At 42.7% G+C, this 25,084-nt stretch overlaps 1 protein-coding gene across 1 annotated transcript in view; it reads right to left on the reverse strand.

Annotated features, from left to right (window-relative positions):
* Window positions 1-11,859: 11,859 nt before the first annotated feature.
* The window catches only part of LOC133043707 (antigen WC1.1-like), a 56,303-nt gene continuing 43,078 nt past the window's right edge, over window positions 11,860-25,084 (reverse strand). Inside the window, 7 exon segments of the mRNA XM_061124859.1 lie at window positions 11,860-12,066; window positions 16,244-16,381; window positions 17,249-17,338; window positions 17,720-17,857; window positions 18,405-18,437; window positions 18,692-19,006; window positions 19,093-19,134. Of these exon segments, the coding sequence (XP_060980842.1) occupies window positions 11,921-12,066; window positions 16,244-16,381; window positions 17,249-17,338; window positions 17,720-17,857; window positions 18,405-18,437; window positions 18,692-19,006; window positions 19,093-19,134 (902 nt within the window). The 3' untranslated portion in view covers window positions 11,860-11,920.

Here is a 25,084-nt window from a genome sequence, read left to right on the forward strand (position 1 = left end):
ATCTTTTGTAGAATCAAGTAATGATTTTCCCCAGCACTGAGCTCAGGGTGGAAGCAGAGACCTACAAGAAGTCTTGAAATACAATAATATTTATCAGGCCAGCAGAAAATGAGGACCAGGAGTATAGGAACTCACAGGTGACTATGGAGGCATGAAGTGAGACCCATCAAGCTGGGGGCAGTGGGTGAGATTGCAGGTCTTTTCCCCTTTCTCAGAATCATCTGGAGACTGGGTCCTGGAGCACATGCCTGTGTGCTCAGTCATGTCTGACTCTTTGCAACCCCTGGACTGTAGCTCTCTGTCCAGTGGATTTCCCAGGCAAGAGTACTGGAGTGGGATGCTATTTCCTTCTAAAGGGATCTTTCTGACTCAAGGATCAAAACCATGTCACCTGTGTTTCCTGCATTGGCAGGTGGGTTCCCTATAGGGACATGTTGAATCCCTTTGCCTTTATTGTATTTCATTTTATGTGAGGTATCTCTTTCAACTAGTCACCAAAAAATGTTTATGAAGAGAAAGAGATTGCTATTAAAGGAAACAAAGAGAGGAGGAATCATCATTCAACTCTCAGTTCAGTTCAGTCACTCAGTTGTGTCCGACTCCATGAATCACAGCACGCCAGGCCTCCCTGTCCACCACCAACTCCTGGAGTTTACTCAGACTCATGCCCATCAAGTCGGTGATGCCATCCAGCCATCTCATCCTCTGTCGTCCCCTTCTCCTCCTGCCCCCAATCCCTCCCAGCATCAGGGTCTTTTCCAATGAGTCAACTCTTCACATGAGGTGGCCAAAGTATTGGAGTTTCAGCTTCAGCATCAGTCTTTCCAATGAACACCCAGGACTTATCTCCTTTAGGATGGACTGGTTGGATCTCCTTGCAGTCCAAGGGAGTCTCAAGAGTCTTCTCCAACACCACAGTTCAAAAGCATCAATTTTTCAGTGCTCAGCTTTCTTTATAGTCCAACCCTCACATCCGTACATGACCACTGGAAAAACCATAGCCTTGACTAGATGGACCTTTGTTGGCAAAGTAATGTCTCTTTCAACTCTAGTCTTCCAAATTTATAGCGGAACTCTCTAGAAGAAAGCGTGGAGCTTCCCTGATGGCTCAGCAGTAAAGAATCCACCCACAAAGCAGGAGATGTGGATTTAATCCCTGGGTCAGGAAGATTCCCTGGAGAAGGAAATGGCAAACCACTCCAGTGTTCTTGCCTGGAGAGTTCTGTGGACAGAAGGGCCTGGTGGTCTTTTCGCATCCAATGCAGTCCATCACATTGAAAAGAGTCAGACACAACTAATGAGCTAAAAACAACAAGTTTTCTAACATTCACATTTATCCCCCTTATAAGCTGAGAGTATGGTTTGATAAGATTCAGAATACATTTGTATCATAAACCATAACTAAAGAAGATGCAAAATATAAGTTAAGGGAACAACTCCAGACAGAAGGGGAAATATAAAGTCTTCTTCTACAGGATAGCTGCATGTGATGTGGAAAGAAAGGGCAGGTGAAGCAGAGAAGAGAAGGGGTTCATGCTTCCTGGAAACATCAGTGACCCCACCTCCTCAGTTCTGCATTTAAGAAGAAAGGTGGCCACAAGAATGGAATCCCAGGTGGGTTGATGAGACAGATACAAGCAGAAGGGGCTGATGTCCAGTATAGCCATTAATGCCTTGTTCTGTTTCCACTGATCAGAGAAGCTCTCAGATGCTCCCCAGAAAGTAATCCTGGGATGAGTATAAAACCAAGAAGGACCATAAGGGATGCAAGGTAGAGCTCCCCCATCAAAATTCAAGGTCACTAATGTGCTGCCCCCTTTCCTTATACCCCCTCAGGCTCAAGTTTCCCATGATGCAGCCCTGTGGTCTAAACAAGCCCACCCTGAGGCCCCCTCATCCTGAATCTGTCTTTTCAGCACTGAACTGGAAGGAAGCATCTGTGACACACAGGCCCCAGAGTCCCCACCAGAGCTCAGAGATGGCTTCATGAGCCACACACACACACACACCTTAATATCTCAGCCTGGCCAACACCCAGGACAACTGCTGGCCATTTAACAGCCCTGCCACACCCCCCACCAGAAGGACCCCTCATCCTGGTCTGCAGACACAGCTTCTCTGTCCTGTCATACCCATCCTTCCTTCTTCAGACTCAGGAGAAAAGACAATTGAACAGAAGCTTTCCTCCCTCTTAAATATGCTAATATTTACCCATTATTTTTGCAAGATTCACTTCCTTGTCATCTGGTCCTCTCACTCTCAAGCCCAGTGCTTGTACCTGAGCCCCATACCCTTCTATATCTGGACATTTAACACATTCATGATAAAAACTGATTATAAATATCAAAACCAAAATTTAAAGTCAGGGGCTGGAGAAGGACCAAGATCTGCTCAGTCACTTGGAATTGATGCTCTAGTCCTTCTGGGTCCAGAGAAATCATTCCTTACCCAGTTATGGACTCCATACCATCACCGAAAACCACCAGCCAGACACCTAGAACACACGACATGATTTTTGGGGTCCAATCATCCCTCCCACTGGATGACACAGGGATGTGTTTAGTGAACCAGGTACACACGGTCTCACTCACCTTGGGTTTGAGATCTCACAGGTAAGACACTTGTTAAGGGTTCCAGACTCTGTTATGGGGCAGGATGGGCTGGAAAGGAAGGGCTAACTCAGGGCTGACAGGCTATCCCCAGGCAGCACCCTCTACCCCAGAGCTGGGTGTGCAGGGTCAACATGGACCAACTAACCCTCAGAAGAAGTTACTTCTTCTCTGACATATAAGAAAATCTTAGTGTCCAATCTCATCCAAGATTTGAAGGAGGAACGTTTTAGAGAGGACACTAACACAGCTGTGTCCACAGTGAACTTGAAAGAGTGGAAGGCAGGGGTCTGGAGAACAGACTCGGGAGCCAGATTGCCTGGTCTTGGCTCACAGTTTAGCTGCATGCCATGTGTGGACCCTTAACAGGGTTCTTACTCTCTCTGATTAGTAAAAGGAGGGTTGTGGTCATGCCTAGATTACTGAGTTTTGGTGAGGATTAAGTGAGTTGGCATTAGCATGTGATAAAACAATACTAGTTAACAGTAGTACATGTGCTGATGCTGATTTGCTCAGTCGTGACCGACTCTTGTGACCCCATGGACTGTAGCCTACCAGGTTCCTCTGTCCATGGAACTGTCCAGGCGAGAACAGCAGTACATAGCAGTAGTATTACGTACTACTGTTAATTTGCCTTCCTGATGACTCAGATGGTAAAGAATCTGCCTGCAATGCAGGAGACCTGAGTTTGATCCCTGGGTCAGGAAGATCCTCTGGAGAAGGAAATGACAACCCACTTCAGTATTCTTGCCTGGGAAATCCCATGGACAGAGGAGCCTGGAGGGGCTACAGTCAGTCCATGGAGTCACAAAGAGTTAGTCATTACTGAGTGACTAACACACACACACAGTAGTAGTAAAGAAGCAGAGTTAGGGCATCTCCCACCCTCTCATCACAGGAATCCCAGGACTCTAGAACAGGAATTCAGTTCTGTTACCTGGAGCCTTGACTGTGGCTCTCGGAACTCTCCCAGGAACTATAGGCTGTGATGGTGATTGGTGCCAATCAGAGTTGTGAGTCTTCTACACATCACCCCTTCTCTCTGTGCCCCAGGTAACTGCTCAAGAACCTCAATCTTACTGTAGGTGAGCTTTTGTGAATTAAGTCATTTACTTAATCATTTTAGTTTATAAACGCGAATGTACTTAGTAAAACATTTTGCATCTAATTCACCTTCATATCCCCAATGCCTGGCTAACTAAAAATTCCAAATGATGTCTCTTGTGTACCTGAATGAATGAATGTCAGCCTGGTATTTTACACAAGTCATTAAAATAAAAAAGAAATCTTTTGAGAAATAATTTAACTTGTCATGAGGATGTAACAGCACAATGCAAGCTGCATCATTTGTTTTAATAATATTTCAATACTATTAAATGGTATGAGCTGTATGTATGAGGTGTATGTATGAGGTGTTCACTTCAACACCTGTCTGCAATGAATGCAGTAAATTGCAATATCTAGAAACAACCTAGCCCCAGTACAAGAGCAGTGCTGAGAGAGCCAGTTCTAAACATAAACGCTGCAAGTTTCTTTCTATATCTGAAGATAAAGAAGACAAACCACAACACCCTGACAGGTGAAGACCCTGAAGCCTCCTGTTCTGGTCTTAATCAGATATGACCAAGTGATCAGGATGTTTATGTATTTATCATTTGGCACATATTCAATTCAAACCACACACAACTGTACAGGAAGCAATTTTGTTATAAAAAATGTGAACAGCTTCCGTGTTGAATTAGAAGTGCAGAAGTAAAAAGTAGAAAAAATCTTGTTCTTTTACTTAGGCTAACTATTTGTCCTTATGGGTTGTAAAGAAGTACAACATGTAGCATTATTATTCCCAAGTCACCATGAGAATATGGTGGTTTCAGAGGTTCAGTAATCTCTTTGCTAGGAAAGTTGATAATTAAACCTGCTTGCTTGAGGAAAATTTCCTCAGGACCAATCAGAGTGACTAAAATACAAAATATTTTTTAATTAAAAAAGAGGCATACAACTCTAACAGAAAATTATTAACTGAGTTGTTATACCAAAGTGTTGGCGACCTGCCTCACCATCTGTGTTCCTTGCATGGATGGGACCAAGGTTTGTAAAGACTCCTTTACCAAAGACCATTTCATCACCAGGGCATGAAGGAAAGCAAGGTCATGAGCTGGTGATGTCCAGCCCATCACCTCTGTTCAGCCCTTCACAGTCTATAACCAGAAACATTGAACAAAGAGTGTGGCACTGAATTGGCCTCATTCATTCCTCTATAGTGCAACATCAGATACCCAGAGACAAGAGCAGATCAAAGCTAATAAATCAAAGACAAGCAGATTCTAAATGGAGAGCATGCAGACCAAGGACCCTTCCCCACTGCTGTTGGAAAGGAAGAAGCCTTCCCACCCCAGACACCGTCTGTGGGAGGAGAGACAAGAAGGTGCCTCCTTAAATAGATAAAAATCAGTCTCAGCAGGGAACTTGCACTAGAAATGACAAGACAGTTATTACAATGAACCCGAGCTAAGTTGAGGGACAAATTTTAAATAGGAGAGTCTGTGTTAACTTTATGGAACTTTCAATCCACACAAACATCCCTTGCTAGTGCACAAGATGAAATCAGTCATAAAAATAGAGTATATTACATTTATGTATATTTGAATTCTAGAGGACATGTTTTTAAGCCCACTACAGAAAGAAAACTGATAAATCTTCTCATTTTTAAATGCACAGAGTTGTCACCTCTGTGAACTCTTTTTAATTTCTCCAGCTCAAAATTACCACTGTGTCTATTTAATCTATAAAATCTTGCCCACTGTCTTTAAAGTGGGGCTTATTGAGAGCAAGTATTGTGTCTTATTCTTCAATATCTATTTAAAGTCAAGTAAAGACACATAGAAAGAGCTTAACAAATAGTGGATAAATAAAGAAATGAATGCATGAACAAATGCTGAAAACCACCCTGAGTTAATGATACTGAGTGGGAAAGGGACAGGGGAGACACAAATCTGACTACTCACACTTGGCACAGACTGAAGTGGAGTAAGGAGTCAGAGACACACCAGACAAAGGAACCAGATAGAAAATTCCTTCTTCAAATGTCACTCTGGGGAGGGTCCAATCACATTTAATTTCTGCACAAAGCTGTACCTCAGAAACTTCACCAAGGCAAGAAAAAAACTGACAGCATTGCTATCAAGGATGTGGCATCGACAATAATACTCCTCAAATAGCTCTTTTCTAGCTCCCAGTGACTCATTCTGGCCAATGAAATGTGGGTGGTGTCACATGTGTCTCTTCCGAGTGGAGACATGAAAACCCCATGTGACTCACTAGTCTCTCTCTTTTCTTCCCCAGAAGTTGTGTGTTCCAAATAGTGCACATGCAAGCTGATGGTGTCTCACTGACAACAGTACATTTGTAGGTTGGTAATGAACGTGTATATGCATGTATCTGTTGCTTCTGAGATTTGGGGGTCAGTTGTTCCAGTAGCAGAATGGAGTCTATTATGAGAGATCCAAATGGGAAGGAAGACTTGAAAAAAAGAATCTGTCACATGAATCAGGTACTTTCCGGGGTCTCCTCTTCCTTCTGTGTCTTCATCCCAAGCTACTCCCTCAGGTGGTCAGCTTGCATCCTCTGTTGGGCCTGGCTGGTTCTCAATCACCATTTCTGATTGACCAACAACTAGATCTAAGTCCTGTCTAAGAGGACCCATCCCTGCTGCATCTCCTGTTCCCTTTATATCACTCTGTGCTGACAGTCAGGCTCAGTTTCCCAAATTTGTCTCAGCTCTCCTTTGCTCTGAGTTAGTCAGTTCATCATATTTTTACTTTCCTCCAATCCTGTACTAATGAAAAGGAAGCATGTACTTTCTAAACCTCTTCAGTTTATTCATTTTTCCTGGACAAATCTGATTCCTGGATGTAGTGTTCTATGTAGTTAATTAATTTCTTCACCTTTGGGTAAGAAATAATTTTCATGATTTTTTTTTTTCCCTCAACTGAAGAAAATAGCACATTCAAAGCCTATCTCCTTGTGACCATGTTACTGAAAGGTATGTGTGTGGGGTCTGGCTGCTCACTGCTTAAAAGCCAGTAAACAGGTCAGGTTGGTGGAAAAGAAAGTTTGCTTTATTTCATATGCTGGTAACTGGCAGGGACAGTGGCAGACATCTGTCCAAAGGCCAATTTTCACCCCCCATGACAAGCAGGGGGTGAGAGTTTTATAGACAAAGTGGTATGGGGGTTACATGCAGAAATAGTACAGTCATCTTCAGATTGGTCATCAGTGGTCTGGTTAGCATCATCTTGGTTGTTTTCAATTCAGTTCAGTTGCTCAGTTGTATCCGACTCTTTGCAACCCCATGGACTACAGCATGCCAGCCTTCCCTGTCCATCACCAACTCCTGGAACTTGCTCAAACTCATGTCCATTGAGTCGGTGATGCCATCCAAAACATCCATTGGTTGTTTTAGGTACAGTTAATCTTTAGTTCTTGGGTGTACTTGTTCCCATTTCTTTGTGGTCAGTTCTCAGAATGTGGATGCTCCTGGGTATAGTATGGTCATCAAGTAGTTCACTACTCCACCTGGTGTTTTGTATCTATAAGACAGCTCATCGGATATGGCTCAGAATATTATCTATAACCCTTGAGAAAGAACCAAAGGTCCTTGACTGTGTTTAATGACTACATTATTATTATATAGTCTCCTCTGACTGTTTTCCTTTGTTTCCACGTTTCTCACGTCTCCAATTAAACTTATTCTTTGACTTAAGTGTTCCACAGGCAAAAGGCAGGCAGAAGACACGGTGAGGGGGCAAGGATCATAGAGTCCTGCTCTGTTTCAACCACAGCCCTAGGGACCCCCTCGGGGCTTAGAAGGGGCTGGAGCAAGGAGAGGCTCTGAAGACCAAGCTTCATTAACTTCATGATTAATCCACCTCTGCTCAGAGCTGATGCAATTACCAACTGCAGAGCTATTGAGTTCTTGTGGGTGGTGATTCTTAAACCACTTCAACCTAACGTTAGTGCCTCTGGAGTGGCACTCAGAGTTCAAAACTGAGTGATTGCTCAGACTCAAACTCTATGAACCGAGGCTCTGTTGCATGTGGAGCTTTGGTGCAGCTGAGTCCTGCCTGCAGACCAGCCTAAGAACACTGGAAATGCAGCAAAATGTGTTCCTCCTTTCACATCAAAGACTCTGTGATCAGATCTCTTTTCCTTGTCATCGAAGGCTTCCCAGTCTGGGCATGCTAACCGAGGTTCCTGCAGGCTGCAGGCATTGTCTGAGGCCTTGCCGGGGCCCAGGATTGGAGTGAAGCCTGTGCCTGTGTATAAGCTCTATATTTCCCCTCTCTGTAACTTAACAGATTCTCAGCTAATATTTATTGAATGGCTGAATGGCACTGTACTAAATGTTGAAAAGAAATTGTCTTAAATATAAAGAAATGTTTCTGAGAACATCACTTAGCTAATATTTTTGATTTAAAGGCAAATGTTTCTGGCAATTAGCAAGGCAAAATTTGATTTTCAAAAACAAGCAGCTTATCACCAACAAATATGTCACAGTGAACACTGCAAATCTCTAAGGATACACAAGACAAACCACAAAGTACCTACGTGTGGCTTCTTAACAAGTCTTAATCAAACCCAACTGAGGAGACAGGATATTCATACAATTTATCATTGGCAGTTTTGTCATTAAAATCACACAGCAATATCACAGGAAGAAAATCTGCAATTAAAAAAGTACAGCTGTACCATTGATATGACGTAAGGAAGGAGATGAGGTGCCAAAAGATTTCTTTGGCTTAAAATAACAGACAGCTTAATTAGTCTTTCACTTTTCGAAGGAGAGTCCTCTTGGGCTGATCATGAAAGATGATGTGGAGATCAGAATAATTCAACTGTTCTGCACAACAGTTAAAACTGTGAACTGATAATTTTGGATAATGTTGCTCTTTGAGTCCCTTCTTGTTACTTTTTATGAATCTACTGTAAGTTTTTATGTTTTTGTTGCCACATCGCTCACGTAAAACATCTTAGAGGGACAACAGTATATACTACACTGATCACAAATTAATTCCAATGACATACAAAAGCTCTACCTTTTTATCCCCTTCTACACTTTTTGTTTTTGATGTCACAATTTACCTCTCTCTATATTGTATATCCACTAACAAAATATTTTTCTCTATAGCTGTTTTAATACTTTCTTTAGACTAAAGCTAACTGGTTAGCACACTACCATATTACAGTGTTAGAGTATGCTGAGTTGGATTCAATATTTACATTTACAAGTCTGTTGCATATTTTCACTTCTTTCCTATAAAAATTAGCATCCTTCATTTAGTTTGAAGAACTCCCCTCAGCAATCTTGTAAGACAAGCCTAATGTTGGTGAATGCCCTCAAATGTTGTTTGTTTGGGAAAGTCTTTATATCGTCTTCATTTATGAAAAACAACCTTCCTGAGAAAATTATTATTGGTTGGTAGGTTTTTTCTTTTCATAAGTTTGAATATATCACCCTTTCTCTCCTGGACTCTCAGGTTTCTACTGAGAAGTCCACTGATATTTTTAAGGGAATTTCTTTTTTGTGAGCACTTACTTGTCTCTTGTTGCTTATAAAATTCTCTCTTTTTCTTGAATACAAGCAATGTGTCTTGGGGATGATCATTTTGAATGAACTCTGAGGAGGGACCTATTAGCTACATGGACTTGGAAGTCTAAATCTCTTCAGAGTTGGGACTTAACTGGTATTATTTCTTTAAGTACAATCTCTGTCACTTTTTCTTTCTCTTCTCCTTCCAGGACTCCAATAATGTACAGGTTGTTTATATGAATGTTATCCTATATTTCACACAGATTCTTTCACACTTTTTCATTCCTCTTTTTCTTTGTCCCCTGGCGGGGTAACCTCAATGGTCCTGCCTTCTAAGTTACAGAGTCTTCTGCAGTTGTTGATGCTCTCTGTAGCATTTTTCATTGTGTTGCATTTCATTCATTGTAATCTTAAGCAACTGATCCAACCAGTCAATCCTAAAAGAAATCAGTCCTGAATATTCATTGGAAGGACTGATGCTGAAGCTGAAACTCCAGTACTTTGGCCACCTGATGCCAAGAACTGACTCATTGGAAAAGACCCTGATGCTGGGACAGATTGAAGGCAGGAGGAGAAGGGGACGACAGGGGATGAAATGGTTGGATGACGGCATCACTGATTCAATGGATATGAGTCGGAGCAAGCTCTGGGAGTTGGTGATGGACAGGGAAGCCTGACTGCAGCAGTCCATGGGGTCGCAAAGAATAGGACACAACTGAGCCACTGAACTGAACTGAATCTTAAGCAGCTGAATTTCTGTTTGGATCATTTTCCTGTTTCATTCCTTCTCTTATTCTCTTTGCCTCACTGCAAAGCTTGAAGGATCTCCGTTCCCTGATGGGGATTGAATACAGACCACAGCAGTAAATGCATCGAGTCCTAACCATCAAACCATCAATAAATTCCCTGTTTACTTCCTTTTTTATTCTTTCTCTCTCTGTTAAAAATTTACTCTGTGGAGTAACTCACCCTAGCTCGACAATTACTGAGCCTGAGCTCTAGGAACCGCAAAGCACAAATAGGAGGTGGCATGGTGCAACCCCTGAAGCCTGGGTGCCTAGAGCCTGTTCTCCACAATAAGACAAACCCGTGCATAGAGAAGCCTGCTGTCCACAAAGAAGACCAGGGCCTGCTTGCTGAAACTAGACAAAGCCCATGTCCAGCAACAGAGACCCAGTGCAACAAAAATTAAAAACAATAATAATGATGATGAGAAATATTTTAAATCTTATTTTGTTCATATATTGTCTTCTTGAATTTAATAGTTTATCTGTGTTTTCTTGGAGTTCACTGAGCCTCTTGGTATGTGTGCCTTATTTCATCATATGTCATCTATTTCATCACTTTCCAAGTGAATGGACATGTGAGCTTCCCTGGGAGAAGCCCTGGGCATCTTCCTATCCCCAAGAACAGCCTAGAACTATGAAGACTGCAAGTGTGAGTGTAGGTTGAAGCCTTAGAAACCATCCAGAGTCATCAAGCAAGTAACTGGGTGGGTCCAGCTCACAACCAGGCCAGCACTCTCAGGGCTTAAATTAGTTCTGCAGCTTCTCCACATGTCCACAATGGACTTGGTGGTGGGGTGTGCAGGGGGAGTGCTGTGTAAACGCAATCTTTACTTGGCCACTTCGGCATGACAGCTCTCTCTACCCTGAGGAATCACAGCAGGATCACAATTACATTTTCAGTAGTGACCAGATTAAAGCAATCTTGAAACATCTGAAAATAGATGTTTTCAAAAAAGCCCATTGGCTGAAATTCTTCCTCTGAGAGATCAGTCATATAAGATGCCTCCATCCACATCTCTGAAAAATAAATAGCCAACTGTTCCTGATCTTTCTGTCTACATCCATTCTTCTGGACCCCTCTGCCTAGGTCTCCACATTCTTGCCCTCTTGTCCCACCTGAACACAGGGTGTGGGTGAGCATCAGTTTGCCCTCCATCAACTTGGAGATATATATGAACTGATACAATTCACTTAGAAGGAGAGATCCTTGGAGAGACGAGAAATAGCAGCATCCTGAAGAAATAGTAGGAAGAGATGGAGAGGAAAGAGTGGATTTATAAGGATTGGATAATCAAACAGACATGGGAGATGAGCAAAGAGGTGTTTGTATCCACTAAAGGAATAAATGAGAGATGAAAAAGGAACAGGTAGTTATGTACAGTTAGATTTTTAATTGGCCTATGAACATTTAGGCAGGATAAGGAAAGCTGTATCCATTCTCTCCCACAAATCAACCTTCCACTTTGAAACTCACATTCAGTCTGGTGTCAAGGAACAAGTTACAAACAGTTGATATGACATCTCAGGGAGAGCACCAAGGAATGTTCAGAATTGTTTTTGTTTTTCCATGAGTTCATCTTGTTAGGAAGGAGGGTATGAATGTGGACCAAGTTTATATCCTTTTCTTAATAAGAGTGACCTGGAGCATTTGTGAGCTGGGGCAAAATCATGCCCTCATTAGCCTCTAAGACAGGTGAGAGAGCAGGGCAGCTCACTCATCTTGTATTTCCTTTGAGGAAAATGGTGTTTGAGGACCAGTCTTCTAAAATCTTTTGACATGAAGCTTGTTAAATTAGCATCAGAGCAAAAAGTTAATTTATTCAGAATATCTAATTTTGAGAAATTTCCACATAACACAATTACAGGTCAGCTCTACTCTATTGAAATACAGGCAATTAGAATATCTGAGGCTTCATCTCATATTTAATAAAGCATCATGGGAAAGTCACTGGGGATGTTCCCAGGGCACTGAATTCAACATCATCGTACCCAGGGTCCTCTTTCTGCCCCTGGAGCAGCCAAGGGCTCTCTCCTCCTTCCCCAGGATCAGCCACCTCTCTGGAGAAGTTCAGAGAACAGCCTGAAATAGTAAAGAGAAGTTTGATTAGAACTGAGACACAGGGATGGGAGAGAGCCCTATGGTGGAAGGAGTCAAGCAAGTGGTGATGACAAAGCATCCCTGGGACCCATGTTCGGGCAGGGAGGCTCAGGGTATTTCACTTGAGTTATAGTGAAGATGGATCCCAGCTGTCCTCTCAGATCCAGTCCATGTGGTCTCTGGGGCCTCAGCTCATGTGGAAACCCTGCATCACAGGAGATCTGTGCTCACTCAGGAGCTCTGGGAAGACTTGCATCCAGGCCACACAATAGCAAGGATATAACCCGCAATGGTAAGAATCATAAAAAAGAACTTAAATATTCTCCTTTCACAGGTGATAGATGTGAATTCTCATTAAGAGGGAGATTAGAGACAGGAAAAATCTGAATTCCTCACTCACAACCCAAGTCTGCTTTTGGCTGACTTGACTCCTGTTCCAAATGTCCACAAAGACTATCACAGGTGCAGCCATAGATGGCCCCTCCCCAGAGACCACACAGGCCCTCAGATGGAGAGATACTCTTTTCTAGAGAATGAGTGTCTTCTCGCAGCTACTGAAATATCTGGGGCAAATTAGATCTTAGCTGATCACAAATTCTGAGTCTATGATCCACTACCATGGCTTAATGTTAAGGTCACCATATATCATAGACTTTGTACCTATCAATGTTAACATATAAGCAGAGTTCATCTTAAATTATAAACATACTTCACCCAATTCAATACGTTTGTTTAAATCTCTACCTTTTATGTATCAGTTCAGTTCAGTCCACTTCAGTTGCTCAGTCGTGTCCGACTCAGTGACACCATGGACTGCAGCACGCCAGGCTTCCCTGTCCATCACCAACTCCTGGAGCTTGCTCAAACTCATGTCCATTGCATTGGTGATGCCATTCAAACATCTCATCCTCTGTCCTCCCCATCTCCTGCATTCAAGCTTTCCCAGCATCAGGGTCTTTTCCAGTGAGTCAGTTCTTCGGATCAGGTGGACAAAGCATTGGAATTTCAGCTTCAACATCAGTCCTTCCAGTGACTATTCAGGACTGATTTTCTTTAGCACTGACTGGTTGGATCTCCTTGCAGTCCAAGGGACTCTCAAGAGTCTTCTCCCACACCACAGTTCAAAAGCATCAAACATTCAGTGCTCAGCCTTCTTTATGGTCCAACTCTCAGATCCATACATGACTACTGGAAAAAAACAGAGCTTTGACTAGACAGAACTTTGTCAGCAAAGTAATGTCTCTGCTTTTGAATATGCTTTCTAGGTTGATCATAGCTTTTCTTCCAAGGAGCAAGTGTCTTCTAATTTCATGGCTGTAGTCATCATATGCAGTGATTTTGGAGCCCCAAAAAATAAAGTCTCTCACTGTTGCCACTGTTTCCCTGACTATTAGCCTAGAAGTGGTGGGATAAGATGCTATGACCTTAGTTTTCTGAATGTTGAGTTTTAAGCAAAGTTTTTCACTATCGTCTTTCACTTACATGAGGCTCTTTAGTTCTTCTTCACTTTCTGAAATAAGGGTGGTACCATCTGCATATCGGAGGTTATGATATTTCTCTCGTAATCTTGGTTCCTGCTTGTGATTCATCCAGCCCAGCATTTTGCATGATGTACTCTGCATATAAGTTAAATAAGCAGGGTGACTCTATACAGCCTTGACATACTCTTTTCCCAATTTGGAACCAGTCTGCTGTTCCATATTCTGTTTTGACTGTTGTTTCTTGACCTGCATACAGATTTCTCAGGAGGCAGGTAAGGTGGCCAGGTATTCCCATCTCTTTCAGAATTTCCCACAGTTTATTGTGATCCACATTGTCAAGGGTTTTGGCATTGTTAATAAAGCAGAAATAGATGTTTTTCTGGAACTCTCTTGCTTTTTTGATGATCCAGCAAATTTTGGCAATTTGTTCTTTTGTTCCTCGCTCTTTTCTAAATCCAGTTTGAACATCTAGAAGTTCATGGTTCATTACTGTTGAAGCCTGGCTTGGAGAATTTTGAGCATTAGTGTGCTAGTGTGTGAGATGAGTGCAATTGTGCGGTAGTTTGAACGTTCTTTGGCATTGCCTTTCTTTGGGATTGGAATGAAAACTGACCTTTCCCAGTCCTGTGGCCACTGCTGGGTTTGCCAAATTTGCTGGCATATTGAGTGCAGCACTTTCACAGCATCATCTTTTAGTATTTGAAATAGCTCAACTGAATTCCATCACCTCCACTAGCTTTATTCATGGTGATGCTTCCTAAGGCCCACTTGACTTTGCATTCCAGGATGTCTGGCTCTAGGTGAGTGATCACAGCATCATGGTTATATGGGTAATGAGGGTCTTTTTTCTATAGTTCTTCTGTGTATTCTTGTCATCTCTTCTTAATATCTTCTGCTTCCGTTAGGTCCGTAACATTTCTATCCTTTGTTGAGCCCATCTTTGCATGAAATGTTCCCTTGGTATCACTAATTTTCTTGAAGAGATCTCTAGTTTTTCCCATTCCATTGTTTTCCTCTGTTTCTTTGCATTGATCGCTGAGGAAGGCTTCCTTATCTCTCCTTGCTACTTTGGAACTCTACATTAAAATGGATCTATCTTTCCTTTTCTCCTTTGTCTTTTGCTTCTCTTCTTTTCTCAGCTATTTGTAAGGCCTCCTCAGACAACCATTTTGCCTTTTTGCATTTCTTTTCCATGGGGATGGTCTTGATCCCTGCCTCCTATACACGAACCTCCATCCATAGTTCATCAGGCACTCTGCCTATCAGACGGAATCCCTTGAATCTATTTGTCACTTCCACTGTATAATCGTGAGGGATTGATTTAGGTCATACCTGAATGGTCTAGTGGTTTTCCCTACTTTCTTCGATTTAAGTCTGAATTTGGCAAAACAGAGTTCAAGGTCTGAGCCACAGTCAGCTCCCAGTCTTGTTTTTGCTGACTGTATAGAGCATTTCCATCTTTGGCTGCAAAAAATATCAATCGGATTTTCGTGTTGACCATCTGGTGATGTCCATGTGCAGAGTCCTGTCTTGTGTTTTTGGAAGAGGGTGTTTGCTATGACCAGTGTGTTCTATCGACAAAACTCTGTTAGCCTTTGCCCTGCCTCACTGTGGACTCCAAGGCCAAATTTGCATGTTACTCCAGGTATCTCTTGACTGCCTACTTTTGCATTCCAGTCCCTTATAATGAAAAGGACATCTTTTTTGGGTATTAGTTCTAAAAGTTCTTGTGGGTCGTCATAGAACCACAGCTTCAGCTGTTTCAGCATTACTGATTCGGCATAGACCTGGATTACTGTGATATTGAATGATTGTCCTTCATGTATGAGACAGTGCAAAGATATTATTAAAACACTTGTTCCACCTTTGAATTTGGTTCACTTCAGTTCAGTCACTCAGTCATGTCTGACTCTTTGCAACCCCATGAACCACAGCACACCGGGCTTCCCTGTCCATTACCGACTCCCAGAGCTTGCGCAAACTCATATCCATCGAGTCAGTGATGCCATCCAGCCATCTCATCCTCTGTCATCCCCTTCTCTTCCTGCCTTCAATCTTTCCCAGGATCAGAGTCTTTTCTAAGGGGTCAGTTCTTCACATCAGGTGGCCAAGGTATTGGAGTTTCTACTTTAGCTCAGTCCTTCCAATGAATATTCAGGATTGATTTCCTTTCAATTGACTGATTTCATCTCCTTGCCATCCAAGGGACTTTGAAGAGTCTTCTCCAACACTACAGTTCAAGCATCAATTCTTTGGCACTTAGCTTTCTTTATAAATATGCTCAATTAATCAATAAGTTTCTCCTTGGCCATGACACAATGCATGAGGGATCTTAGTTCCTTGAGCAGGGTTGGACCTGGGCCCTAGCAGTGAAAGTGCAGAATCCTAACCTCTGGACTGCCAGGAAATTCCATAATCTATAAATCTTAATGCAAGTATATCACATATAATGTGAAGTATATATGTCACATTATGGAGACATAAATGCCAAAAGCAGAGTGATTCCTCACTCCCTGCAAGGAGTGTGACAGCATTAAATATGGCATATGGTCAAGATGATGCTACCAAATGTATGAGATTACCTATATTTTGAATCTCCAGGGAGGCTGGGCATTGAGGAGCACACATTCACTCTTTCCAGATAGAAAGATTGCAGGAGATCACCTGACCCCACTCACCTGTCTGCGAGGACCTCACCCCATCCTCCTTCTCTGGGGGCACTTCCTCCTCACTCCCCTGAGAGGCAGGAGGACTTCCAGGCACTGGTACCTCTTCAACATCATCGTAATTTTCAGCAGGGACATCAGTCCTCTGATCTGGGGGTTCCAAGAGCAGACAAGGGAGTGTATGAAACCACAGTAAGTGGATTGGTCTGGGGAATACCTAAGATCCCTTCTGACCCAGAGTTTCTGAGTTTCTGAAAAGAGCCACCAGTCACTCCTTGTTTCAAAAGACTTTTTTCTCTAAGACCATGTTTCATTTTGATGTGTCCATAAGCCAAAACATGATTTTACATACCTTCATATTTTCTGGTGGAAACTATATATCTCAAAGCAACTCTTCCACCACTGAGCATTGCTAAAGTACTTTGACAATTGCGCTTTACAGATGTTATTTTTTTTACACACTGTGTGCCTATTGTGATTCCAGACACAGAGAGACCAGCCCCGACGTGAGACATCACAGAACAGCCAGAGAAGGAGAAGGAAGAACACCATCTGGACACAAGGGATGCCTCTGGTCCAAGAAAGGAAAGCCATTCCCCTTTAAATCTCCTCTCCATGAGGGAAACTCTCCTCCCCAAAGCCCAGCCGAGGCAGGTCCACCTCTATTTCCTGGAGCGGATCTGTAGTCTCTGTTTTCCTCACCATCTCTGGTGTAATACGGCCATTTAGTCAGTGAGTCATCTGACAGGAAACCTCGAGTGGAGACAAACATCACACAACACACAGAATGACCCTCCCCACACCCACGGTACTTGTGTTAAGGCTGAGAAGGGACAGGCCTGGCTTCTGCAGCGTAGACAGTGGCTGGGAGATCACGGGGCTCTGAGAGGCCATCCTGCCACTTTGGAGTCTCTGTGAGACTGGGGCACACATGAGGTCTGCACATGCTGAGAAGATGCGCACAGCCAGTGGGTGGTGACAACCAGAGGCCCCAGGAGGGCAGACAGAGACACTCACCTGGGCTGCCCAGACCTTCCTTCGGTGTCACAAGGTAATTGAGCTCCTCATACACAGCTTCAGCAAGAGCATCTTCATAGCTGGATAAGGCTGAGAGATTCCCCAGCAGGTAAGAGAAGCCGCCCCAGACACCCTGGTCCAGCAGACCCACTCTTCCTCTCCCTGGTGCTCACACGGGGGCTGCCAGGACCTCAGCATCGTCTCCCACCACGTGCACCATGTCAGCACCTTCTCCCCTCGTCTGACCCTGAATACAGCTCAGCGCCAACTCTGTCTGGTCTCACAGGAGAGGCCATGACTTATGAGAGTTCACGCCCCAGCCCTCTGTCTACTCAGCCCTGAGAGCTCAGCACGGAGCACATGGAGTCTGCAACTCAGAGCAGAGACCTGGCCCAGGCTCCCCTCCTCACACCTGCCCCATCTCCTGCCTGCACACATGCTCCCTGGTCCCCAGTTCCCCCTGCAGCCCACCTCTGTGCTCTGCTCTCCATCTGAGCACCTGAGTCACCAGGATGATGAGGACCAGGAAGAGAAGGGCTCCCAGGATGAGGCAGAGGACCCCAGGCAGGGAGAAGATGCCAGGGAGAGGATGTGAGGTTGTTCTCGTCCCTAAGGAGAACAGGAAAAAGGACTGGAGATAGTCTTGGGCACAGAGAAATCCCCTGTTTCAGCACTTTCAGGAGCTCCAGACAACAGGTCCCAGCCTCAGACAGTGTCAGGGCTCCCCCGGGTCTCGTCCTGAGACAAGTCAACTCCACTCTGGCCAGTTTGGCCCCGAGGCAGAGCTGGGGATTGTCAGGGAGCTGCCCTGCCGAGACAGCCTCTGAGAACCCAGCTCATCCCTTCTCCTTGGGCTTCAGGAGACAAAGCATCAAACAGTCCAGGGACCCGCACCTCACTGATGAAGAGCAACACTCAAGGGCAGGTGGGAGTTCCTTAGATTTTACAACATGGGAACCAGACTTCCTTGGACCCCAGGCATGAGAACCTTTGACTCTGGGCATCAAGGCAGGGGATTTCCCCAGTGTAATGCCCTGGCTCCTCCCCAACAGCCACAGCTCCTCAGATTCTTTCCTCTTTTGAGTTGTCAGGGAGCCCACAGAACAGGTCGCCAGTATCTGAGTATTCTCTCCTGCCCATGCATGGATCACAGTACCTGCTTTTGTCGCAGGCAATGTTGTCCTTACACCTAAAGAGAAAAACAGCAGTGTGAGGAAGAGGAATTGGCCAGAACGCAAGGCAAACCATTTTTCCCTCCTGAGCCTGAAATCACCCCTCAGTTTCCACAACACCAGTCTCCGGTCCTCCCAGCTCCCCCGTCCTAGATCAGAGCCCCAGCACCCAGACCCTCTCTGAACACAAACTCCCCACCACGCCCGGTCCAGCCCTCTGCCCCTGTGCTGCCCCAGCTCACCAGGGACGGACCCCCTGCCCCTCACTCACCAGAGCACCTCACACCAGCATCCTCCTCGTGCTTGCAGTCGCTCTGCCCCCAGGGCTCCGCAGCACAGTCCCACAGGGAGGACTCCCGGCCCCCGCACCGCACCTCGTCCAGCCAGATGCTCCCGTTTCCAGGGCCAAACGCCGCGGCCCGCACGGCTTCCAGGGCCGGGCCACAGCCCAGCTGCTGACACACCACCTCGGCCTCTGCCAGGCTCCAGGAGTCATCGCACACGGTGCCCCAGGAGCCGCTGTGCCAGACCTCCACCCGCCCTGAGCACTCGCTGTCTCCTCCCCTGAGCCGGAGCTTCTCTCTGTCTGAAAAGGCAGCAGCTCCTCCTGTGACTCCCCTGGTGGGAGGAAGGAGCCCCTGGGAGCCCTGGGGAGGGGCGGGGCTGACGTACCTGTGCAGGGGGCAGCAGCTGGACAGCTCTTGGGTCTTCTTCCTGCAAACAACAGGGAAACAGTGGATCAGGGACAGGTGGGCGTGGTCTTGTCCCCAAAAAAGATTATCTAAGGCCTGACTCAGTGCAAAGGACACATGAAAACGCAGGTTCATTATCTCCTGGGCTGAAACATTCACTGCATCTGATCACCAGCTGAAATTACTTTAAATATTTACTTGTTAATCAGTCTTCACACCCCACAGCAAATATAAACCCAGACATCTACCAATGTACACACACCCTTCTGAATGAAAGTTCCACTAGAGGAAGGACCTTGTATATCTTATATAAGCCATGTTTCTGCTGTTAGGACCGTGCCTGCACATTGTATGCACTCATTCACCAAATATCTATGGAAAACCATTTCTAAATACCAGATAGTGGCTTGATAAATATTTATTAAATGAATGAATAGACAAATAAAATTCAGTGAAATAAAATTTGTTTTTCTTAAACTCATACTAATCAGTGAAACAGTAAACCAAATATACATTCACGGTAACAGTCTATGATAATAGTTCATATTAAAAATAATCAGTCCAGAAGTACAGTCAATTTATATTCAAAATCTCATGTACATAATTTTAATGGAAAAGTATTAGATAGATTATAAACTACTCTTACCTATTATCCAGTGTGACAAGTGGGCAAGTGAAGACTACTGTTGTAAAAGGAAACCCTCTTTTTTTAATTTACTTTTAATTGGAAGATAATTGCTCCACAATTTAGTGTTGGTTATGTGCGTGTGTGTGTTAGTTGCTCAGTCATGTCCAACTCTTTCTGACCCCATGGACTGCAGCCCACCAGGCTCCTCTGTCCATAGGATTTTCCAAACAAGAATACTGGAGTGGATTGCTATTCCCTTCTCCACTGGATCTTCCTTACCCAGGGATCAAACCCAGGTCTCTCACACTGCAGGCAGTTTCTTTGCTCTCTGAGCCACCAGAAAAGCCTGTAGTGTTGGTTGGGAATCTCTTAAAAAGAGATTTCCTTTCCTGTATGCTTACAGGAAAGACTTAGTAGAATTCTGACAAGATATATGTACACACATATGTACACACTGAGTAAGCCAGAAATTTTTGCAATAGTCAAAAAAAGCCTACTGAGAAAAATTTGTATTGAGAAGATGCAGAAATAATAAACAAAAGACTGAAAATATATGTAAAAGAATTGAAGCTGAGAGAAATAAATATAAATTCAAAAAACCAGAAGGGTAAATAGTACCTGTCATAAAATATCAATATTTACATATTCTTTCCAGATCATCCTATCAAAACTCCTACCCACTCTATGCAGAGAACCTCTGAGAAAACGATGGCAGGACCTCTGTGAGTGGGTTGCTCATTTTCATGGTCAAAGATTTTACCACCTCTCAATTCATGGGGTTTCATTGTAGGAAAAAATATCATCAATAAAATGTCTCATAGTTAAATGCCTCTTTGGCCTTCAGATGAAAATGACAAAGACATGAGCAAAGAGAGGCAAGGAAGGGAGCGAGCCTCTGCTTTTGAAGTATCTGTTCCCACATTCTCTTAGCTATGGGTTTCGGGCAACATCCAGCAAACCATTCAACGCGTACCTGAATGGGGTGTGTGTGTTTGTGTATGTGGAGGGGGAGGGAAGCAGAGAGAGAAACAGAGAGAGAAATGTTGAAGGAATAAGGTGCTATGGTTTGACTATTTGCCAGCCTCGACAGCATTTATTTATTTCATTCAAAAGTTATTGCTGAAATCTCAATTCTCAATGTAACAGTATTTAGTGGTGGAGCCATCTCTAACTTTTCCAAGAAGAGAAGAAAGGAACACTTCCAAATTCATTTTATGAAGCCAACATTAGTCTGAGACCAAAGCCAGATAAGGGCACCATGAGAAAAGAAAATTACAGGCTAATACTCTGATAAATATAGGTGCAGAAATAATCAACAAAATATCAGAAAACTGAATTTGACAATACATTAAAAGAATCATACACCATGATCAACTGATATTTGTTCCAAGGGTGCAAGGATAGTTCAACATTCACAAATTAATCAATGTGATACACCAAATAAACAAAATGAAGGTAAAAATCATATCCTCAAAGGATGCAGAAAAAGTGTTTGACAGATTCAACATCCACTTACAGTAAGAACTCTTTTACAAAGTAGGTATAGAAGGATTGCATCTCAACATAATTAAGGCCATATGAAAAGTACACAGCTAACACCATACTTGACTGTAAAAAACCAAAAGCTTTTCCTCTGAAACCAGACACAAGACAAAAATGTCTACTCTCACCACTTTTATTCAACTTAGTTCAACTTTTATTCAACTCTCACCACTTTTATTCAACTTAGTTTATCCAGATCCATCAGGCAATAAAAACAAAATCAAGACATCCAAATCTGAAAGGAAGAGGCAAAATTGACACTATTTTCAGATTGAAAAGTGAAAGTGCTAGTCACTCAGTCCTGTCTGACTCTTTGCGACCCCAAGAACTGCAGCCTGCCAGGCCTCTCTGCCCATGGGATTCTCCAGGCAAGAATACTGGAGTGGGTTGCCATTCTTTCCTTCAGGGGATCTTCCTGACCCAGGGACTGAACCCAGGTCTCTTGCATTGCAGACAGATTCTTTACCATCAGAGTAGTGAGGAAAGAAACCCCCTTACATGATATTGTATGTAGAAAACACTAAAGACTTCACCAAAAGTATGAGAACTAATACGCTCAGTAAAGTTGTAGAAAGAAAAATCTGTATACAAAAATCATATGCATTTCTTTACACTAACAGCAAACTGTTATAAGAGAAACTGAGAAAACAATTCTATTTACATTTGCATGAAAATGAATAAAATATCTAGGAATAAATTTAACTAAGCAGGTGAAAGACCTGTACACTGAAAACCATAAGACATTGATGAAAGATACTGAAGATGACTCAAATAAATGGAAAGATATTTTGTGGTCATGGATTGGAAGATCTAATATTGTTAACATGCCCATTCTACCCAAAGCAATCTACAGATTCACTGCAATCCTTATCAAAATTCCACTGGAAATTTTCACAGATACAGAAGAAACAAACCTAAAATTTGCATGGAACCACAAAAGATGCTGAATACAAAAGCAATCTTGAGATAGAATAACAAAGCTAGAGTTGTCATGCTTCCTGATTTCAAACTGTATTACAAAGCTATATTAATCAAAACAGTATGTTCTTGGTATAAAAATGGACACAGAGATCAATGGAACAGAATAGGGAGCCTGTAAATAAACCCACATTTCAATGGTCAATTAATTTTTGACAAAGAAGCCAAGAATATACAGTGGGAAAAGGATGGTTTTTTCAGTAAATGGCATGGGGAAAACTGGACAGCCACATGCAAAAAATGAAACTGGACCACTATCTTACACCATTCACAAGCATTAACTCAAAATAGATTAAAGACTTGATCACAAGTCCTGAAGCCATAAAATTTCTACAGGAAAAAACCAGAGAATAAAATCCTTGACACCAGTCTTTGTGATGATTTTTTGGTTTTGACACCAAAAACAAAGGAAACAAGAGTGAAAACAAGCAGTTGTGATGACATAAGGCTAAAAAGCTTCTGCCCAATTAAGGAAACCATCACCAAAATGAAAAAGCAACCTATGGAATTGGAGAAAATATTTGCATATTATATTTCTGGTAAGGATTATTATCCAAAATACACAAGGACCTCATATATATATATATATATATATACATATATATATATATATACATACATATATATATATATATATTGCAACTGAGTTGTATGAGGTCCTTGTGTATATATGTATATATATGTAGATATATGATTTTTTACAAATGGGCAGAGAACCTGAATAGAGATTTTTTTTTTTAAAGAATACATACAACTTGCCAATAGGTACATGAAAACGTGCTCAACAGTACTAATCATCAGAAAATACAAATCAAAACCACAAGAAGATATCACCTCATATCCTCTAGAAAGGCTTTTATCGAAAAGACGAAATAACAGGAGTTGAGGAGAATATGAAGAGACAGGAAAGCTCTTGCTTTCCTGTTAGAGGGAATGTAAGTTGATGCAGCCCCTATGGAAACAGTATTGAGGTGCATCAAAAATTAAAAATAGAACTGCCGTATGATTTAGGAATTTCACTTTGGAGTATTTCTCTGAAGGAAACAAAAACACTAACTTGAAAACCCAGTGTTCACTGCAGCAACATATGTTCAGTTGCTAGGTTGTGTCTGACTCTTTGCAACCCCACGGACTGCAGCACATCAGGCTCCTCTGTCCTTCCTGTCTCCCAAAGTTAGCTCAAATTCATGTCCACTGAACTGGCAATGCTATCTAACTATCTCATCCTCCGCGGCCCCCTTTTTCTTTTGCCTTCAGTATTTCCCAGCATCAGGGTCTTTTCCAATGAGTCAGCTCTTCTCATCAGGTGGCCAAAGTATTGGAGCTTCAGCTTCAGCATCAGTCCTTCCAATGAATATTCAGAGTTGATTTCCTTTAGGATTGATTGCTTTGATCTCCTTGCTGCCCAAATGACTCTCAGTTCAAGTGAGGCATCCAAGCACCACAATTCAAAAGAATCAACTCTTTGGCATTTAGCTTCTTCTATAACCCAGCTCTCACGGCCAGATACGACTACTGGAAAAAATATAGCTTTGACTATAAGGACCTTTGTCAGCAAAGTGATGCCTCTGCTCTTTAATACTCTGTCTAGTTTTGTCACAGGGGAGCAAGCCTCTTTTAATCTCATGGCTGCAAACACCGTCAGCAGTGATTTGGGAGTCCAAGAAAAGAAAATCTGTCACTGTTTCCACATTCTCCCCTTTTATTTCCCATGAAGTGCTGATGATCTTAGTTTTCAGAATGTTGAATGTTGAGCTGTAAGCCAGCTTTTTCACTCTCCTCTTTCACCCTCAACAAGAGGCTCTTCAATTCCTCTTCACTTTCTGCCATTAGAGTGGTATCATCTGCGGATCTGAGGTTGTTGATATTTCTCACAGCAATCTTGATTCCAGCTTGTGATTCTTCCAGCCAGGCATTTCCTATGATGTTCTCTGCATATAAGTTAAATAAACAGGATGGCAATATGCAATCTTGACGAACTCTTTTCCCAATTTGGAACCGGTTGGTTGTTTCATGTCCAGTTCCAACTGCTGCTTTTTGACCTGCATACAGGTTTCTCAGGAGGCAGGTAAGGTGCTCTGGTATTCTTGTCTCTTTAAGAATTTTCCACAGTTCATTGTTTATGTCGTCAATAAAGCAGATGTTTTTCTGAAATTCTCTTGCTTACTCTATGATCCAACAAATGTTGGCAATTTGATCTCTGGTTTCTCTGCCTTTTCTAAACCCAGCTTGTAAATCTTGGAAGTTCTCAGTTCACTTAGTGCTGAAGCCTAGCTTGAAAGACTTTGAGCATAACCTTGCTAGCATGTAAAATGTGCACAAATGTGCGATAGTTTGACCACTCATTGGCATTGCCCTTCTTTGAGATTGAAATGAAAACCGACCTTTTTCAGTCCTGTGGACGCTGATGAATCTTCCAAATTTGCTGACATATTAACTGCAGCACTTTAACAGTATTACCTTTTAGTATTTTATAGCAATATATATGAGTCAAACAATGTAAGTCTTCACTGAGGAAAGAATAAAGAAAATGCAATATAGACATATATCCACCCATAAAAAAGAAGAAAATCTTGCCAGTTTCAACAGCATGGATGGACCTTGAGGGCATTATGCTAAGTGAAACAAATCAGACAGAGAAAGAAAAATTCCATATAATCTCATTTATATGTGTAATCTTAAAACAAAAAGCAAGTTCAGAGATGCTGAGTAGTTGGTGGCTGCCAGAGGTGGGGGATTTGGTGTGGGCAAAGGTAATCAAAAGGTATAAATTTGAATTATAAAATTAATAGGTGAAGAGATATAACATACAGTAAGCTGACTA

The sequence above is a fragment of the Dama dama genome, chromosome 22, assembly GCF_033118175.1.
Source record: "Dama dama isolate Ldn47 chromosome 22, ASM3311817v1, whole genome shotgun sequence".
Classification (NCBI taxonomy): domain Eukaryota; kingdom Metazoa; phylum Chordata; class Mammalia; order Artiodactyla; family Cervidae; genus Dama; species Dama dama.